Source organism: Cygnus olor, chromosome 19 (genome assembly GCF_009769625.2).
Source record: "Cygnus olor isolate bCygOlo1 chromosome 19, bCygOlo1.pri.v2, whole genome shotgun sequence".
In the NCBI taxonomy this organism is placed as follows: Eukaryota; Metazoa; Chordata; class Aves; order Anseriformes; family Anatidae; genus Cygnus; species Cygnus olor.
Genome location: NC_049187.1, coordinates 1644495 through 1662577, shown reverse-complemented (window position 1 = coordinate 1662577; position 18083 = coordinate 1644495). Strand labels below are relative to the sequence as shown.

At 49.1% G+C, this 18083-nt stretch overlaps 2 protein-coding genes across 4 annotated transcripts; one reads left to right on the top strand and one right to left on the bottom strand.

The window, feature by feature from the left end:
• Positions 1–1378: 1378 nt before the first annotated feature.
• ZMYND19 (zinc finger MYND-type containing 19) lies at positions 1379–11260 on the bottom strand. Its single transcript, XM_040531826.1, has 6 exons — positions 11129–11260; positions 10847–10906; positions 9796–9902; positions 4920–5060; positions 3769–3949; positions 1379–2995 (listed from the first exon to the last, which is right to left on the bottom strand). Exons 1-6 carry the CDS (start codon positions 11177–11179, stop codon positions 2852–2854), a joined length of 684 nt encoding a protein of 227 aa, XP_040387760.1. The 5' UTR covers positions 11180–11260; the 3' UTR covers positions 1379–2851.
• A 729-nt stretch (positions 11261–11989) lies between these two features.
• Positions 11990–18023, top strand: STPG3 (sperm-tail PG-rich repeat containing 3). Of its 3 annotated transcripts, none has more exons than XR_005813784.1 (4): positions 11990–12538; positions 13974–14059; positions 15083–15188; positions 17208–18023. XR_005813784.1 is itself a non-coding variant. In XM_040531590.1 (4 exons), exons 1-4 carry the CDS (start codon positions 12843–12845, stop codon positions 17336–17338), a joined length of 531 nt encoding a protein of 176 aa, XP_040387524.1. In that variant the 5' UTR covers positions 12670–12842; the 3' UTR covers positions 17339–18023. The 3 variants fall into 3 exon arrangements, 2 of the variants coding, with proteins under 2 accessions (XP_040387525.1, XP_040387524.1); XM_040531590.1 differs by lacking the exon at positions 11990–12538 and adding an exon at positions 12670–13050; XM_040531591.1 differs by lacking the exon at positions 13974–14059.
• The last annotated feature ends 60 nt before the right edge of the window (positions 18024–18083 follow it).

Below are 18083 nucleotides of genomic sequence, written 5' to 3'. Positions count from 1 at the left end.
CAGAGGAAAACTTAAAAGTATAACCCCATGGGTGTATTAAAGGCTCAAATATCAGAAGGTGAACACTGTGCCTGCAATACATTATTTCAGACTCTGTGTTCCTTAAGCCAGGTGTCATTTCTATCAGTCTGAATTGTGACTTTTGAGTGTTTGGGACAGATAGGCAGTACCACCCTACCTAGATACGAAGAATACCTGCGGTGGGAAGTATCAACATTTCTTGGTGTGCTTACACATGTGTACACCGTTATGTTGCTGTTATCAGCAACTCTGCAGGCTCTTGACACGTGCTGGATTTGCCACTTTACAACTGTGACAAAAATCTTTCTTTGGACTCTAATCTTAAAGGGCCCCAGAGCCCAAGGGTCCTGGAGCTGGCTGCCAGAGACACTCACCCTTTCCTGGGACTTGAGGGAGACCAGGGCGACCCACCAGCAGGAGACCTGCCAGCCATGGATGAGCTGCACAAGATGCCACATGCATTCACAAGGGCCTGTGAATAGCAGGCAACACGGCTGGTGGCAAAGGACTGTGTGCACCTGGACCACAGCCTTCTGTCTCCTAAAGACCACACCAATCATCAGATCCTCAAACAACTTGCCAGGCATCATAGCTTATAGAGGTCAAAATCCCTGTAGCCACTTCCCTCCTCTGGCACAAGGCAGGTTTGGAGTCAATGGCTGCACTCAGTTTAGTACCTCTGTTATCTCATCCAGCCTTCCTGGGTGCTCAGGCAGTACTGTTTCATCCAGGCAACTCATTACCTGGTTGATGGTCTGACAGACCTAACCCAGTGACCACGTTCCCTCCCCCATGCACCAGGATCAGGATTGCCCCAAGCACCCACCCACCACCCTATTTTTGCGCTCCTTAGCACGAGTCTCACCCTTCCTTCATCTGCTGCTCAAGAGAAATTTACACTTTGCCTCATCAAGACTTCATCCAGTGTTTGCCTTTTGTTTCTCCACTTACAACAAACCGTGGCCATTTTCCCTGCTCGGTGCTGCAGAAGTGTTTAAATGCTCCAAGACCGCACTTCATTTTGCTAATCATAATTACTGCCAGTACAATGAAAAACTGGCATGTCAAATACCAGCTTGTTAGAAAGGCAAGAGTCAATGCCCTTTTCAGAGGATTACCCTGAATAAAAACAACCTATTCCTTTTGTCCCTTTTTATATTTAAAAACTGTACAGTTCATTTAACTAATTGAATGTTTCCTTAAAAAAATCATCTGCTATAGAAAAGTTTGATTAGGTCCTGCTCAACTTCTTCATACTTTGGGGCGTTTTACGCTGCCTAAACAGAAAAGTTACGGTATAACCAGGAATCAACAGTTGCAACCTTACAAGGTATCTACCAAGTGAACTGCCAGCAAGGAACTTCAGAGGTTATTTACTAAGATGCTTAAAGGCAAAGTACAAAAACCCACCCAAATACTCATAATTAAGAGCTTCCTGTGCAGATATTAGAAACATAATAATGCAAGTCCACAGCAGTCTGGTTGTCTAACAAATGGCACACAAGCAAGACCAGCATTGCGACACGAAGTGGCAAAGTGAATCTCAATTGGAAAACAAATTTATCAGCTTTCACAAAAAAAATTTTTGAACACTTATTTCAATAAGTATTCGGAGAAATGCTCTGCATTAAGAACTCAGCAGCTCACATTCTTCCAACTCCAAAGCAAGACTAACACCTGGTACTAACTTATCCACTTAGTTCTTCAGGAAAATCACTTGACACTCCTTAAGGAAAAACGAGAAAAGAAATCAGATTATACACGACAAAACATCTGTAAAGAAAAACAGGCATGTACTCTGCAACTCAAATCTTCCTCCCATATTATTTTACTTATTACTTCATAAAAAAATCAAAGTGATTCTTGGTTTGATGGTATCTCTTTAAAAACAAATAAATAACTCAAATCACCAAATATTAGATCATTTAAGCATATCTGCACATCACTATTTGCTATGCTTACAGGGAAGCCACAAAGGCAACCACATCCACACACAGCTGACAACCTGAGCTCCCCTACAGCTACTCTATATACAAAGGTTTTGTAACAAGAAAGCCAATTCAGCTTTCTAAAAATACCGGCCGCTTACAGCACGATCTGCAGCACCCTTCTCCGACGGAAGCGGCACGCTACAGCTTGCCTGCATGCGGGGATCCCAGATGGTCCCTACACCGTGTTCCAGTTTCTGGTGCGCTGGTTCCTACTGAGTAGGTATCTGCAACATTCAAGTGTGACTGCGCTCTGAAAGCAACTGGAAGGGAACAGGAGAAAACTAGAGAGTAGACAGTGATTCATTCCAACCTTTACTTTGCCTTTTTTTTTTTTTTTTTTTTTAAATATAGCTTCCATGCAGAGTTCTCCAGAGCAAGTGCTGATGTTGGAGCCTGCCTCCTGGCCTTGGCACAGCCACAGATACTTCTAGCCACATGGGAGGAAAAGCTTTTGCTACATGACTTTTTTTAAAACTTTTAGGCCAACAATGTGTTGTCATCTGCACATTACAGTTAATGAGTCCTATCAAGAGTTTCTAACAAAAACTGTACATGAGTTTACAAACGTATTAACATATAAATAATGAGAAGCTTCCTGCCTGGAGCCTCCACAGTAGTCTTTTTGCTTGAGAATATAATACTGGAAGGGTAGACCCAATCCCTTTCCACAGCACCAGTCAGAGCCGGCTTAGTCCAGTCAGCTGTTCTGCTCAAGCATCACAGGGATTTTCTTCTTCAGTGCCTCTGGCTTCAATAAGCAGTCTGTCATTACTGTGCAAAAGCAAGAGTCCAATGCCTTTGAGAAGGAATCCTGCTGCTAAGAGGCCTGTGCCACCCGGTCATCGCTCCGGTCCGAGCTCTTGCTGGAAGGTCCGCTTCTTCTCCCGACAGTGTTTCTTGTGAGCAGGCCAGTCCTTCTGCTGGCATTGTGACCCACAGTACCTTGCTACCTGGCATCGGCCACAAATGTTGAATTCACGTAACTAGGAAAAACAACACAGTGTTAGTGAGCCTAACTGAGCACTCAACAAATGCTGAGCAGGCCAAAATCATTATCACAAAAGCAAAGCCCTTCTTATACATAGATAAGGATGTGTGTCTGACAGAGGTACAGCCCTCAGACATCTCATTCTGTACAAGCCTTGAACAAGACCTTATGATGCTTCATCTCATCTACCTCCAGAAAAGTAGCAGAACTAGCTTTCCTCCCACTGAATAAATGCCATGCAACTTCATCCTCTTCTTATGAAGAGTCAAGCATGGGTGGTGGGTTTGGTTTTTTTTTGTTTTGTTTTTTTTTTTTTGATTCTACTACTGCCCAAAGCCTTACAATGCTTTCTCCTCATATGAGAAAGGAGCCTCATACAGCTCCTTCAAGTTCCAGGTCACTAGAGACCTGGAACGCTTCCACCTGTCTTTTCATACACATTGCAGCAATTATACTCCTCCCAGTAAATCGCTAGGTCATTTCTTGTTCCAGTTCCAAACAACGTTCTCTCAAACTGACCATTAAAGTCTCATCTTTCCTCCACAAAGCCTTGATAAAGTACTTCTTTATTGCATATTCATGAAGAACTTGTAAGAACCTTAATCATACCAGAAAAGATTCATGCCAAAGAAAACCTGACCTAAAGAGAATTATTGCCTTTAGCAACTCAATGGACTACACAAAGCTTTATATTTTAAGGAATAAGCCCCTGGATGCACGAGGTAGCCTGAGCCACTACATGCTTACTTCCAACATTTTTGAACACACCTGTTTTTCAATCATTGTGCATGGGGGGTAGTGACATTCATAATATGTGCATGAGTTCTCTTCCTCCTCCACAACATCCCCATTAGCGTTGTAATATCGTGTTACATTCAGTACAGGAAATTGCTCTTCTATAGGATCTGTAGGAAGCTGTTGGATTGCCAGCCAATACAGACTTTGTTCCCTTTAAAAAAAAAGCAAGTCCACATTCAGTCCATACATTCATAATAAGCATACGGGGAAAATAATTCCAATTTCATTAACAGAGTAGGTATAGTTAACACAAATCCTTTGAGGGTTACTCTAACCTAAAAAAAATATTTAAAAGTATCTCATGAAACTTACACCAAGAAATTTGTATCAAGCAACATTGTTTCTGGGTAAATGGCTCTAGGTCTGTTCTGTGCTCTTGAACCCCCAGAACCACCTGAGGATAGCATCACTGCTATTCAGTACCATTCACTACATATTCTTAAAAGCATTGTAACAAGCTCTTACGGGCACCGCAGGTGTTTCAAGAGAAGCTTCTAGTACAGTACAGAAGTTTCTAGTATGGTCTGGGCCTCTCACCAAAAAAGAACATAGCTGGGTTATATCACCACAGGTGAAACAAACCCACCCTACCATTAGTTTAATGCACTGTGAGTAACATCAGCGCAGTGCAACACGTAGGAAGTTCTCACAACCTACAGCGAACGTTGACAGAAGCTGTTCCAAGGAACTCATTTAAGTTTTAACCTAACTAAACTATTCCAAGTATAAGCATTTTGCAGCTGCTGGTTTTTACAGGCTGCGTTAGAATGTCAGTGCCTGAGGATGAGACATACAAGCCAGTAAAAACTGCAGACTGAATTCAGCATGCCCAAATGCCACCACTCAAGCAGAAGGGAATGCAGGTTTACTATTTTACTGTGGTGACATCTGGCAGAGCAGGACCTCCACATAACACCATGGGGTTAGATTATCTCTTCATAGCTAGCATGGTCAGCATTAACTCTGGTCCCCAGTAAGAACGCTGAGACAGTGATGCATAAGCAGTCCAAGGTCAAACAAAGAGCCTCTGCCAAGATGAACACCGCTACATGAAAGAGGCAAAATAATTTATTTTTTATTATTATTTTTTGATGGTATCCCCCTGCCAAATATTGACATACCTTTGTTTACTAGAGATATCTTCAGCTTTGGGTTTCCACCCCCAAGGAACTAGGCGCAGATTGTCTAGGCGGTTGTCCACGGTCACTGAGTTCAGATGTACCACCTGAAATCCTGGAGCAATGCCTCCCCGGTGTCTCTCCCTGGAGGAAACAAAACCAGCTTGAAGCTCAGTGACGAAAAAGACTCCACAACCAAAAGTAAAGAATGATACCAATTCCACAAGACATGCTGCCTTCTAGTCTGCTGCCTGGTGTCACTGAAATAGGAACAGTAAAACTCAGGTTGTCAACAGACTGCAGTGGCTATTTCAAATGTATCAGCTCCCACAAGAACGAGATTTGTTCCAGGAGATTATTTCCATTATAAATGAGTTGATTCTGTCAAGACAATCATGGTATATTTTAATTGTAAGAACATTGCAACAAAAGTTCCAGAAACTACCATTCAAGTTTATGCAACAGCACCTACGTACTTATTTCAACAGCGCAGACTTGAAAGGAGCTAATAGTTTTATTATTTTAATAGGATTTTCTGTCAGACGTTTACATGCAAGTTTGGCACAGGTGTGAGTCAGTTTTTTATTTACTAAGGATGTCTCTTAAGCAACAGGACAGGGGCTTCACCAGTGGGTAGGCAAACGTTTGTTCTTCAGACTAATTATGCACAACACACAGAAAGCCTGCAATGAATCCACAATTGACCAGGAGACATCTACTGAAACGTACCCAAACCAAAGCAGGACAGCTGCACATTAAGTCATACCAATTTTTCCCTACTGCCTTGTAACAGATGTCATTTCCCAATCCACCTACTTCTCAGCTCTCCTTTCCCTATTTAAGTTTCAAGTCCACTGTCAAATGCTCTCGTGCTTAGGCCAGCCTCCATACTGCTTCTTGTGGGGATCCCCATCCAAATACAAGGTTTGCACAGAAATTGTGCCCTGGTACATCTGCTACGCCACAACTAACTTTACAGCACAACGAGAACATAACCAGCGGCTATCAAGAAGGGTAATGTCAAACTGCCAGCACTCTCTGAAGGTTACCCAGCATTTCCTTCGAGGAGACCGCTCCAACAGCCACTGACAACTTTACCCAAGCCTAATTCGGATGCTGCTTCCAGCTCAGTGCTTACTGAACGTTTCAGTTCAAAGGGCTCATTCAATTTTTAAGACATAAGGAATTTAACCTGGGTGAATTGTATATTTTTCCTTTACAAAGTTCTAGCATTAGGCAGCAGAAGAGGGAAAAAGCACTCTAGCTTGTAGGCAAGACTATTTTTCTTGTATTAGCAGTCCAGCACGAGGGCAGAGTATGCAGCCACCTGTCAGGGAGCCTTTCAGGACTCCATAAACCAGGAGGAGCTCTCCTATTTGAAGTTAGAAGGAATAAAATCCTTCATTTAGGAAAAAAAAAGTGCACACTGTGGAATGGAGTCTGCTGAAAGGCCCTAGAGGAGGGAGAGCTACTTTTGAGTTGTCGAATGCTACAGGAGGATCTGGCAAAGGAAATCAGAAGCCCCGAAAGCTCGAAGTAAGAAGCACGAAAGCACACCAACTCAGACAGATGAAGGTAACCACTGATCGGATACAGAGACGGGGAAGGAGTTAATGTTCGTTAGACCAAGACTAGGACAGAGCGCCAACAAGAGACGGGATAGATACAAATGAGAAATCTGGGAGGAAGAGACTAGCACAGAGAAAGAGCAAACTGGAAGAAGGAAGTGGGGAGACCAAGACCAAGTTCAGAAACTTTTTTGAAATGGATTGGATAACAAGAGTTTAAGAAAGGTCCGAGTTGGGGAAGGAGAGGGTTACAAGAGACTGTCAGGGACACCAGTACACCATGTGCCTATCCCTGCTCCTCCAAAGTCTGCATCTGCACCCATGACCCCCCCCACCCCCAAAGTAAATACCAGTAAGATCCACAAGTAGAGCCTGTCTTCCTCTTTGTATAAATCCACATCTACATCGCTGTCAGTTCTTCTACTACCTCAAGTGGCAAAAGTCTCAAAGGGAAAGCAGAAACTGGCCTTGCCGACGACCAGGAAAAGCGTTAGCCCAATAGCACTTGACTGAGATGCCAGAATTAGCACTAGCAAATTCAGGACAGTCCCTTTTCTCTGTGCGTAATTGAGCAACCTCTGGATGCACAAGCATGTGTCACTCCTCTCCCTCAAACTGTGCTTCACAAGCGTGCAGCATGGACTATCTCAGAAGTTAACCAGAAATGTGCAGTGCAGGACAGGCCGATGGAAGAACCCTGCCTTCCCCCTTGTGGATGGGAACACAGAAGATGGGTTCATCAGGCAGCCACCTCTGCCAGGGCCACAGCTTCTGCCTCCCCAGCACACTCAAGTGCCTACAGGATATCAGAAAAGCCACTTAAAGCAAAACTTTTCAGAGAATTAACCGTACACTGCAGTTCTTCTTCCCCCTTGCTAACTGGAGAGCTGAGGCCTGTAACAGAAGTGCCAAGCACAGGCAACAGCAACTTGAGTCAATGGGAGCCCTAACTGTGGAGGTTTCAGGCGCTATAACTGTAAGTACACACACACACACACATATACATATATATATATATATAAAGGCTTGGATTTTTTTGGGCACACAGCTAGTGATATGTCTGACTAATCTCCTAACACTTCCATTCCCCAGGGAACATTACTACACCCAGCCAAAAGATGGCAAGCTAGGATCGCTAACCAGGCAGCAGGGCAAGAAGGCGACAGGCCAACTCTGCAGGTACCCAGCCAGACACATTCAAATCGTGCTTCAGAAGGGCTGAAAGCGCACCCTGAAAACAAGCACAAGAGAGGCTGCAGAAAGTTCTTCCTGAAAGAATATTTGTAGCAAATATGGGTGTATTTCAGAGATCCCATCTCATACTGCAGGTCACTCTGCATGGGTTGGCAGGAGAGCTTTGGGGGAAGAGTGGGTGAAAGTCCCCATCACCACTGCAGCTTTGGTAGCAACAAGCTTCCAAATGTGGAGGTCTTACTACATGAACAGTAACAGCTGCTTAACTAAACTGAAATAAAGAAAACAGCTTTACTTGCAACAGTATCCAACACATGCACACTCACTGTATCTTAAGCCAAAGGACAGAATCAGGCTTGCAGAGCAAGCACATTTTTTTGAGGGGGGGCAGTGAACATGGGACACACATGGGATTGGTGGGGGGGAACACTTAAGTTACACAGTTAAACTCTCTACCTGCAGTAACTCAGTTTCTTTGCTTTTACTTTACCCAGAAAGCGAGGCTGGCACCAGCAGAGCGCACCACTACTGCCCATCTCTCCCGCCTTTTGGAGGCCTCCAAAACCTTGATCACTGCTCCAGCTCACAAAGGGAAGGACCTTCCTCTAAAACACTTCAGGTTTGTTTTCAGAACAGCCCCCAGCACAGGTAAGTACACACACTGTTCGGTTTTGTTCTGTTTAGGAGGGCCGGTAACTACACAGCACCTGTAGCCAAAAGGCTTTCTAAAGATACAAGGAATACTAAGCTGCCTTGCGTTACCTTGTAATTAAAGATCACAGCAAATCGTACATCCTCAAAGGGATCAAACTGACTTTACAGAAACAGTTGAAATACTCAGTATTTCCTAGTGTACGAGTCTGACTTGGCAGCTTCAGACCTGCAGATCTGCTTGCACGACAGTTACACCCTGCCTCTGTGACTTACTAGAAATCCCTACTGCACAAAATCCCCGTTTTTTAACACCAGCATATGCTGAAGCACGCACATAATTTTAATTACCTAACTGAATACGTTAGGTTTATTTCCTAATGTAGGTAAAACTAACCAGAAGAGGCAATGACTGGGCTGTGTAATAAGCAAACTGCTGGACTGTCATCACCTACACAGCCTGCAACAGTCAGCTGGAATAATTTTCAGGTACTGTTAGTGCTACTTGCAGACTGCAATTATTACTGTATGAGGTTCACAGTTAGCAGAAGCTGACTGTCTGATTTATCCCGCATACTGTAGCCAACTTCCTAGTAATTTTCACCAAAGTTATGTGTACAACAAGATTAAACATTAACAGATGCAGGTTAAAATCCTTATTTAATGAGCAGATTAAAAATAATAATAATAGTCCCCGACATTCTTCCCGACTCCCTCCCTCTTGTACAGGGACTAAGTCCAGGAAGAAATAACCTGGAACAACGAGGAAAGCACAGCTAAATCTTGGGCACTGTGACTTCTAGTTGTAGTTTACAGAACTTAATAGAAAGCATGCTTATTTTCTCAAAAAAGACTTTTTAAGACAAATAACAGTTCTCTTCAGCATATCCCGTCTTTTCTACAAAGCCACGAAGAACACACTTAGTGCAACGTAACAGCTCACTAGATGACAGTTGGCCTCTCAATCTCAACGGCAGCTACAAAGGATTTCAAGCAATGACTCTTGGAACATGGGAAATAAGACACAGCAGCTGACAGGAAACAGAAAAACTAACAAAAATCCCTAAAGCTTTAGTTTATCGGAGGTTCCCTCTCTCCAGTGGCCTGTCACTTCCCGGACTTACCTGCTTATCACAGGACAAAAGAAGCCCAGAAGATAGGTCTCCGCCTGTTAATTTAAATGGAGCCAGTCTCCTGTCCGCCTCCAAGTGAAGCATTTCTCAGGTCTAAGCAAGGATCCCTCTGAATAATACTCACCTGTAACTGTTTTCCCTGGGAATACTGTTTTTACAGAGCCTCAACAAGACTATATCAAGATCTAACAGCACCCACTGCGCTTGGTTCTAACAGAGAGCAGCTGCAAGCCTCCTGAGAAGACTTGAAATACCAAAAGCAGAGAAAGACCCCACATACACGACAGGGGCAGCAAGCTGCACCCCGTGGTCGGCTCTCCTCACGATACCCACCAAAGCAGCTCATGCAGCAGGCGGCCAGATCCCCTTCCACGGTTTTTGTCAAATGCATAAGCAAATATTTTAGCACCATTTCCATCAGCATCTACCTCCATGCGAGCCTAGAGAAAAGGGAAAGGCTGTGAGAACATCCAATGCCAAGCAGAGGAGCACGGGCTCTTTTGGGACAGGGATAAGGGAAGGACCCAACATTTCACACTCGTCTCCTACAGATCACTGGACCGCCATGGAATCCCAGCTGTTTTGGACCTCCAGCAGAAACAAACCTCTGCTACTGCGGTTTGTGAAGACGTAAAGGGAAGGGCAGGACGGAGGCTCTGCACAGCAGGAGTCCCGCTTGGGCTAAGACCAGCGGGAACTTAGTGGCGAGCCCGTGGGGCCGTCATCCGTCCTCCACACCAGCAAACCGCCACAGCTTCGTGCCTGGCGCTGCCCTACACCAACCTCGTTAGGGGTTGCTGGTGCAAGCAGTGGTCCTGCCCTCCTTCCTCGTGCTAGTGCTAACGCTCGCGGGCTGAGCCGTGCTAAGGACCAGACCCCGTTAGCGCACTCGTTGCGGTGATACATGCTGGCAGTGAATCACCCCCGGGGAGGAACGGGTGAGCTCGGTGGTTTCTGGCAGCGGCGCTGCCATAGCACTTGGGCTGCTGAGCACCGGGCGCTGAGCACGGGGTGCGTCCTGCCCCATCAGGGCCGTGGTTTCGGGGGGGCTTCGCAGTCATGAGCCCTTTCCCTCGCTAAATCTCAGCAGAGGACGCTTCCCCCTGTCTACAGACATCAGAAAAAGTTCCCCGGTCCCACCACGCGTTACCCCAGGAGACGCTCCCCACCCAGAGCTACGGGAGAGGGAAACCTCCCGGTTTCGGCAGGGCAGCGAGGGCTTCGGGAAAGGTGCGCGGGGAGCGGGCTGGGGGCGACAAAAGGCTGCAACCGGGGCTGCCAGCGGGACCGGCCGGGGGGGGGCTCGGGGGGACACCGGGGGGGAATACGGGGGGTCGGGGGGACAGCGGGGGGGACCCGGGAGCCACCCGTGCCCGGTGCTCACCTCGAAGGAGTAGCTCTCCACCAGCGGGATGTCCTGCTCGTCGATCAGCGTGTACTTGGTCTGCAACACACAGCCCGCCCTCAGCCAGGCCGCCGGGCCCGGCCTCCCCGCCCCTCCCGCGGCCACCGCCGCCGCCGTGCCCGGTCCCTCCCGGTCCCTCCCGGTCCTCGCCGGCCCCGCTCCCGGCGCCCTCCCCCCGCGGCCGGTCCCGATCCCGATCCCGGTCCCCGCTCCCGCCCCCCGCCCCCTCCCGGTGCCCGCAGGCCGCGGCCGGGCTCGCACCTTGCCGGCCACCCGGCCGAGCCGCACGATGCCCAGCTTGAAGTCGGTCATGGCCGGGCCGGGGCCGCCGCCGCCTCCGCCCCCCCGCCCCGCGCCCTCCGCCCGGAGCGGGCCCCGCCGCGCCGCTGCCACGCGCCGCCGCCTCGCGCACACCCGGGGGGCGGGGCGCCGCGACCCCGCCCCCCGCGGCCGCCCGGCCAATAGGAGGCCGCGACGCCGCCGCGTCGCTCTCGCGACGCCGCCGCCTCGTCCAATCGGCGGGCGGCGCGGCGCGGGATCGCGTGGGGAGGGAGGGGGAAGGGAGGGAGGGAGGTGCGGGGAGCGCGCGGGAGAGGGAGAGGGAGGGGGCGGGGGAAAGGGGACGCGGGCGCTGACGTCACGTTCGCGGGAAGCTTTGTGCCGCCAACAGTGGCGAGAGCGCGAGGCGGGGGGGGCCTTAAAGGGGCCGCGCGCCGAGGGGGCGGCGGCTGCTGCCCGCCTCTGACAGGCGGCGCCGGGGCCTCCCGGGGCCGTTGCCTTATGTTAAAAAAACAAAAAACAAAAAACAACTCCGAAACACCCCCAAAATAAACCCGAGCCACCACAACCCCGTGCTGGAGCGCGCTCACCGCCCGCAGGGTATCTCCCAGGGCCATTTCCCCTCGTTTCGGGGGGCTCCCGAGGACGTCTCCCCTCATTGCGGGGGCTCCCAGGGGAACTTCTCCTCATTGCGGGGGCTCCCGGGGCCGCCTCCCCTCGCTTCGGGGCTCCTCGGCCGCCCCGCTCCCGGCAGCGCTCAGGCCGCAGCGATGCCGTGGCCCCAGCCCGCCATGGCTGCGCTGCTCCCGCCGCCACCCGCACCCAGCCGCGGCGACGCTGGCCAGGGCCGAAACCCCAGTCCCGGTTTCACAAACCGAGGGAAGCCGCTGCAGGGTGCCTGCCCCCAAAATTCTGGGTTAAAATGCAAATAAAGGCGTAAAGCAGCCGGGGACGGGCCGTTGGCCATGCGGTCGCCGTAGGGCAGGACAGGGCAGGACGGGACGGCCGTGCCCTGAGCACACGAGCAAGGAAGCTGGGCTGCAGCTGGTGACCCGACCATCCCAAGGAGACAAACGTTACATCTAAAGGCAAATCTTGGAAAAAAAAATGAGTCCGTCGTTCCTGTGGTGGAGCGGTCCCACAGATGCCTCAGGACCGTAAGGATGGACCCAACAAATCAGACGAACAAAGGTGTGCGGAGCAGTCCGTCATTAGCTGCTTGGCCCACGAGATGCTGGGAGTACCTAACTGCAGCCCCTCGTTTGGGACCACCTCGACCACCTTCGTCGTGACAGCTAACCGGACACACGAACCTTCAAAGTACGTTGTGCCAAAGTCTTTGTGGTTAATGAGAGAGCCAAGCAAGACATTGGATTTGAAACAAAATGCATGGTAAAAAGAATATTTTGCTTTTTAAAGAACCTGTAAGGGAGAAAAGTTAGTAAAATCCACGATGAAGTACACTGTTAGCTAGAAAGGAAAAGAACACGTGCAGTGAATTAATGAACACACGGGTTGGTTTATCAGGGGGGGTGACTTCATTATTGATGATTGTGAGTTTTGATGATTGTGACCATGCTTCTGAAGGTCACATGGGTTCTTATTCACCAGGAGGAGAGAAGAGATCGTGCCAGGAGATCAGAGTGGTGCTGGTGATGACAATTTCTCTGAGGTTTGCCAGGGGGTGGGTAATGAGATGAGGGGCCCCGTGTGGGGGCTGCAGCACCCAAGCAGCATCAGGAGAGCTGGGGGAGCGCAGCCCTCACAAAACACGGCTGTGAGGTCGCCCACAGGCAAAGGGCTCCCCATGGGCAGCCCCGCGATGGAGAGCCACCAACAAATGATCAGACACTTGGCCAGCTACTGCAGGAGTGAGTGGCAACCGACGTTTCATGCCCAGCTCTGTGAGTAATTTTGGGTGCTTGAGAGGGGGTCACAGCAGTTTGGGTTCATGACTTCAGCCTGGGGGATGCTATGTATCTTCCTCTCCCCCCAAAATACCCACAGGGCTGGTAGGACTATCTCCATTTTGGAGGTTTGCTGTCAGTAGTGCTTGCATTTATCTTCTGCATGGATGCCAGCCTGCCTGAGCCCTCAGTGAAGCGCTGGGTGCTGCCCTGCTCAGAGGTGAGCTGTGGGTACGAGCTGCCCAAGTCCTGTTTCCATCCAGGGTTCTGTCTGCAGCTCCTCGAAAAGCAGGCTCCTCCTTTCCTTCGTGCTGGAAAAAGCTCCCTTTCTTGTTGTGGCTTTTTTTGCCCCTTTTGACACTTACACTTCCCACATCACCCCATTGGCACAGTTCCTTGCCCTCAGGGACATGGCAGAAGGACACAGTGACCCCAAGGCCCCAGGAGATGTGGCAGGAGGTGATGGATGGAGACCACCTCCTGGTTTGGAAAAGGGAGAGCCACCAGGACGCCGCCGTGCTGCTCGAATGGGACCTGCACCCCCCTGAGCACAGGCCCATGGCTCCCGTCCTCCCCACAGGCGATCCTGGATGCGGCCCTCCTCTGCCCCCATGCCCACAGTAATGAGCTCTCACTTTCACCATGCACAATGGTACGGCACATGCCATGGGCAGAAGCTGCCCCACAGGGCTTCAGCACCCCACGCTGAGCCGTAACAAAATTCAGATATTCCATCCTAACATTTTACAAAGCAGGAAGATGTGAATTCCAAAGATTTGGCTCTTCAGGGCCCGTTTTATCTCAGGAAAATAACACTCAATTTTCCTTAAACTGCTCAAAGCTCTTGTGCCACCATAGTGAAGGTCTCCTGGGAAGGGCTCAGGGCTTCTCAACGTCCCTTTCCCTCTTTTCTTGTGAAGGTGCAGATCGCTACAGTGGGAAGAGACCCTGGCGTCAGAGCACAGACCCGGTTATTGGGAAAATGGATTTAAAATATGGAGCTAATGTAGGTTGTTACTATCTTTAACAAACCCTTTGCCTCCTTTCTAAGAAGCCTGGGTTGGGAAAAAATGAATTATTGGCAGGGTAGTGCCCTGCTTCCAAGTGCTGCGTGGCTTCTACCAGAGCACGTGCCCTAAGGTAGCATGGGAAAGGTTACACATCCTGCCCCCAAGAGAATTTCCCTTCAGCAAAAAAGTCCTTTTTCCAATCATTTCCAGGACTGTCAATTGAGGGAAAGCCGGCAGTGTGTGCGCTGGGACACTGGACAGGCCAGGGCACTCCTGAAGCTCTCAGGCTTCACACCAGTGGCAGCTCCACTAACACCAGGATCAGCAAACATTTCAAACCTGTTTAAACTAAAATTGCTCCTGAAAGGGGTGCTGCAGTCCTCTGCCAGGCTGTCCTCCTCTCCAGCAATGTGTTTGTGCAGCTTTGTCATGGAACTGCTGCAAGCTGCAGCTGGAAGGGACCCAGCCGTCTGCTGAGCGTGCAGCCAGCCTGCCCAGCACCGTGCCCAGCTGAGCTCCCCACATCGCCAAGGACGGAGACCCCACCACATCCCCAATGCAGTCTGGAGCCACTCAGAGATTTTTTTCCTCATACCTAACTGAGATTTTTTGGAAGCTGTGTCCCTAGAGAGGTGGGGAACATGCAGGGTTACAGACTGTGAGGAATCACACCTCACTTCAGAGAGCACCAAGGCTGCGTTCCTTGCTTGGAATCTCCAAGCCAAGAAATTAAAGATAGCGAGTATCTGGGTTTTCAGCCTTGTTTCTACTTTACTCCCTGGTTGCCTCAGAAAAAGGCCCCACAAACAGCTGGAGAAGGAGCAAAAGAAAGAGCAAAGGCACAAGCTCTCCTGCTTTCTGCTTCTGTCAGCTGAAGAGGCTGCAAAAAATCCTGCACGCTGACTGCCACGGGTTGGGATGTACAGTTTAAGTCGATACCTGCCATGAGTGTTTGACTTGACAGAAGTTATTTTATTTATTTATTTATTTTTGTCATGTCTTTCCCCATTTTGCTACAGCCTGTCTGCAATATCTGCAGCCCCCAAGTCACTGGAGCGATGTACCCGCATTTCATCAGGAAACAGCGGACAAAGCTGGATCTTCTCAGGAACCGTAAATACGTCGGTCAGCCCAGATTCCTCCACCTGCACATCCTCCCTCCGGCAACCACCTCCCCTCTGCTAAACTGCCAGCCCAGCCTTTCTCCAAAGATCCTGGCACATCCCTTGTTGCTGCTACCCATCCCACTTCTGCCCACGAGCTCAATGTAAAATTACAGAGCTGTTGCTCCATTAAACATTTCAGGCAGCAGAACTATGGTGGAAAATGGACATGATTAGCAGTTTCTTTTGGCTGGCCTTGATGCTGACCTGGCGTTCTGGATCTTGCAAGGACAGGCAGGCAGACTCCTCCTTTCCCAGGGTCCACTTTGCGAAGCTTTACCTGCTTTGCTACCAGGTGCTTTAACACAGAAGCAGAGCAGATAAGAGGTCTTGTCGAAGTAGCAGTTAGTTTGTTGTTGAATTATGCACAAACGTGATTTCTGAAGATCCCACTGCTAACATTCTGTTATTTATGTATATATGCTATTATATACATATGCTAACATTTTATGCTGCACAAGCAGCACGAGATGCATTCCTAGGGCATGACTGCTGCATGCCAAGAGGCAGCGTGGCCAAGAAGCTGCATTTAAACCAGAGCAAACACAAAGGTTTAGTTTCTCCAAATCAGCTCACAGTTGCTCTGCACCCAAGTAGCCTTAAACTACAGCTGCTTAGGAATTGTGCAATGTTTCCTATACTGGAAGGTAACACGTTGCTTGCACATAGTTCAGAAACAAACATTACAACAGCAGTGGCTCAGCGCACGCAGCACAGGAGCTTCTCAGATGTCTAAGCTAGCTGCCACCACACACCTTCTCCCATCCGGTTTGGGCTGGGATTTGTTTGGAGGCTTCAGTTTCTTAAGTTTTTTTTCCCTTTTTCAGAGGCTCCAGGTCCCTCAGCACCTGGTGCATGGTGCAGCTGCAGCCACTTCCCTGGTGCAGCCAATTTCTCCCTCCTGCAGCACTGGCTGTTCCCAAGGGACTTGAGCAGCTCCTGATGCTCAAGAAGCCATTGGATGCTTTTTAGCAGCCCGGCCAGTACATACACCACGCTCACTCCCAGACACCCCAAGAAGTCATCCCCTCCCACAGTTACCACAAAACACACTTCATGCAGCTCTGCGTGCCATAGTAGAGCTCCAGCTAGGAAGTTTTCTTCTTGGGCTTTAAGCGCTCTATAACTTAGAGTTATTTGCAGAAGTGAAAAGCCAGTGGCAAGAAAAAAGCTGATCAAGTACCAACACTGCCTTGTGGAGGAGGAAAATGTACCTTCCAGGACACTTCTCTGAGAACAAGGCCCTTCCAGCTCAGCACCCTGGGAAGAATTTGATTCCATTTCTCTCCAGAAAAATGGATCTAAATTAACAGGACTCCCCCCCGGCCCCCCAGGATGCTGTTAGGGCTGTAGTGAAGTGCAGTCATAATACCCCAGAGTCAGCTAAAGCATTGTTACCAGAATGAATTCACTTCACTTCTAAAAGAGCTTTCTACAGCCTGAAAGATCATGCATCATCCCTTGTGCTGTGCCACTCCAAAGGAAAACCAGCCTTTGCTGGAAACAGAACAAGGCTTCCCCAGCATCTTTGGAGAATTTTGGTTTCACCCACACCCTCCAGCAGTACCACAGTAACAGCTCTGCAGTTTTCAGGTGTGAGAGCCAAGTATCAAATTCTGCAAAGTACAATGACTTCTAGCATCAAGCCTGAAGCACAGGAACCTCTCCAGAAAACTGTAGTTAAATTACATTATAGCTGAGCTTCGAAGAGGTTCTTAACACCTCATCAGATGGGGTGGTTTAGATCAGCCCCCCTGGGGGGTGTTTGCAAGGCCTTCCTCCTTAGTTTTGCCAAAAAGTACATCTCATTTTGAATAAGCAAGGCTAAACCTTTCACTTTCCTCAGGTTTTACAGCATACCTCTCCTCCACCCCCAGTTTTCAGCCAGGTTTCAGGTTGTTCCTTGGCAGGCAGTAAACTGGACTTACAGAACACTCATACAAACGGAAATACCAACACAAACTGCTTATTTTTCTTTCAGAGACACCAGGACCTGGAGCATATGATGTAGAGAGGGGCTATCGAGCTTGCTTACCCAGCTCCCCCAGCATCACCATTCAAGGAGTCAGGAGACCCAAGAGACATGAAACCGGTCCCTTTACAACTCTTTGAAATGGAGAGAACCAAAGGATTCCACTCCTAATCAAAGGGCTTGCTCCTCTTCTATGGTGAGAAATGCACAAAAGTTCATGTCATTCTAGGGTGTACTTGTCCTGGTCACCAAAAAAATCCTGCCTCTGCTTCAAGGCAGAAAAAAAAGCTGAGCAAAGGATCCCATCTGTCTACAACAGAAAAACTCACAAATTCACCTAAGTTGGATGTTCCTAGTGTTGGCTAAATGCCAGGCCACGCTCCACACCATCAGGCACAAATACTGAGCGAAGAGCTATGGACTTAACAAAGCCACGTGTAGGATTTTATTTCTAACAGGGACAGAGCATTTTCATCCCACAAGCACACACAGCTACTCTTAACTCAGTTATGTGGACAGGCAACCTTGGGCACAGCAGCGCACCTGGCTGTGCTGGCTCAGGGGAAGGGGGCCCCATTACAACCCCACTTACCCTGATGAAGGGCACTACCTGTAGCTGCTGGAGCCGTGCATCTGGCACTGCAAGAGCTCACACTTCACACAGGACAGATTAGCAGTGTTTGCCCTCTGCACCACATGGGAATGTTTGCTCAAGGCAACTCTACTTCTGTAAGCTCTGTATTGCTGCAAGGAAATGATCTCGGAAATGTGCACCCTACAGCTTCCAGTTCATGTAAGAACCATCACACCTTGGTACCCACCTTGGTACCTCTGCACAGGGCAGGCAGACCCTGGCCCAGACCCGCTACGCACAGCATGGGACAA

What these genes read in the sequence shown, in the direction of transcription:
- ZMYND19 (XM_040531826.1), bottom strand. Translation starts at nt 11,179, where the DNA reads ATGACCGACTTCAAGCTGGGCATCGTGCGGCTCGGCCGGGTGGCCGGC. An exon ending in TCGGCCGGGTGGCCGGCAAG is followed by an intron (nt 10,907 to 11,128) that starts GTGCGAGCCCGG and finishes TGTGTGTTGCAG; the next exon opens with ACCAAGTACACGCTGATCGA. An exon ending in GATATCTCTAGTAAACAAAG is followed by an intron (nt 3,950 to 4,919) that starts GTATGTCAATAT and finishes TTTTTTTTAAAG; the next exon opens with GGAACAAAGTCTGTATTGGC.
- STPG3 (XM_040531590.1), top strand. Translation starts at nt 12,843, where the DNA reads ATGAGGGGCCCCGTGTGGGGGCTGCAGCACCCAAGCAGCATCAGGAGA. An exon ending in GACGTTTCATGCCCAGCTCT is followed by an intron (nt 13,051 to 13,973) that starts GTGAGTAATTTT and finishes TTTCTTGTGAAG; the next exon opens with GTGCAGATCGCTACAGTGGG. An exon ending in ATTTAAAATATGGAGCTAAT is followed by an intron (nt 14,060 to 15,082) that starts GTAGGTTGTTAC and finishes ATTTTGCTACAG; the next exon opens with CCTGTCTGCAATATCTGCAG.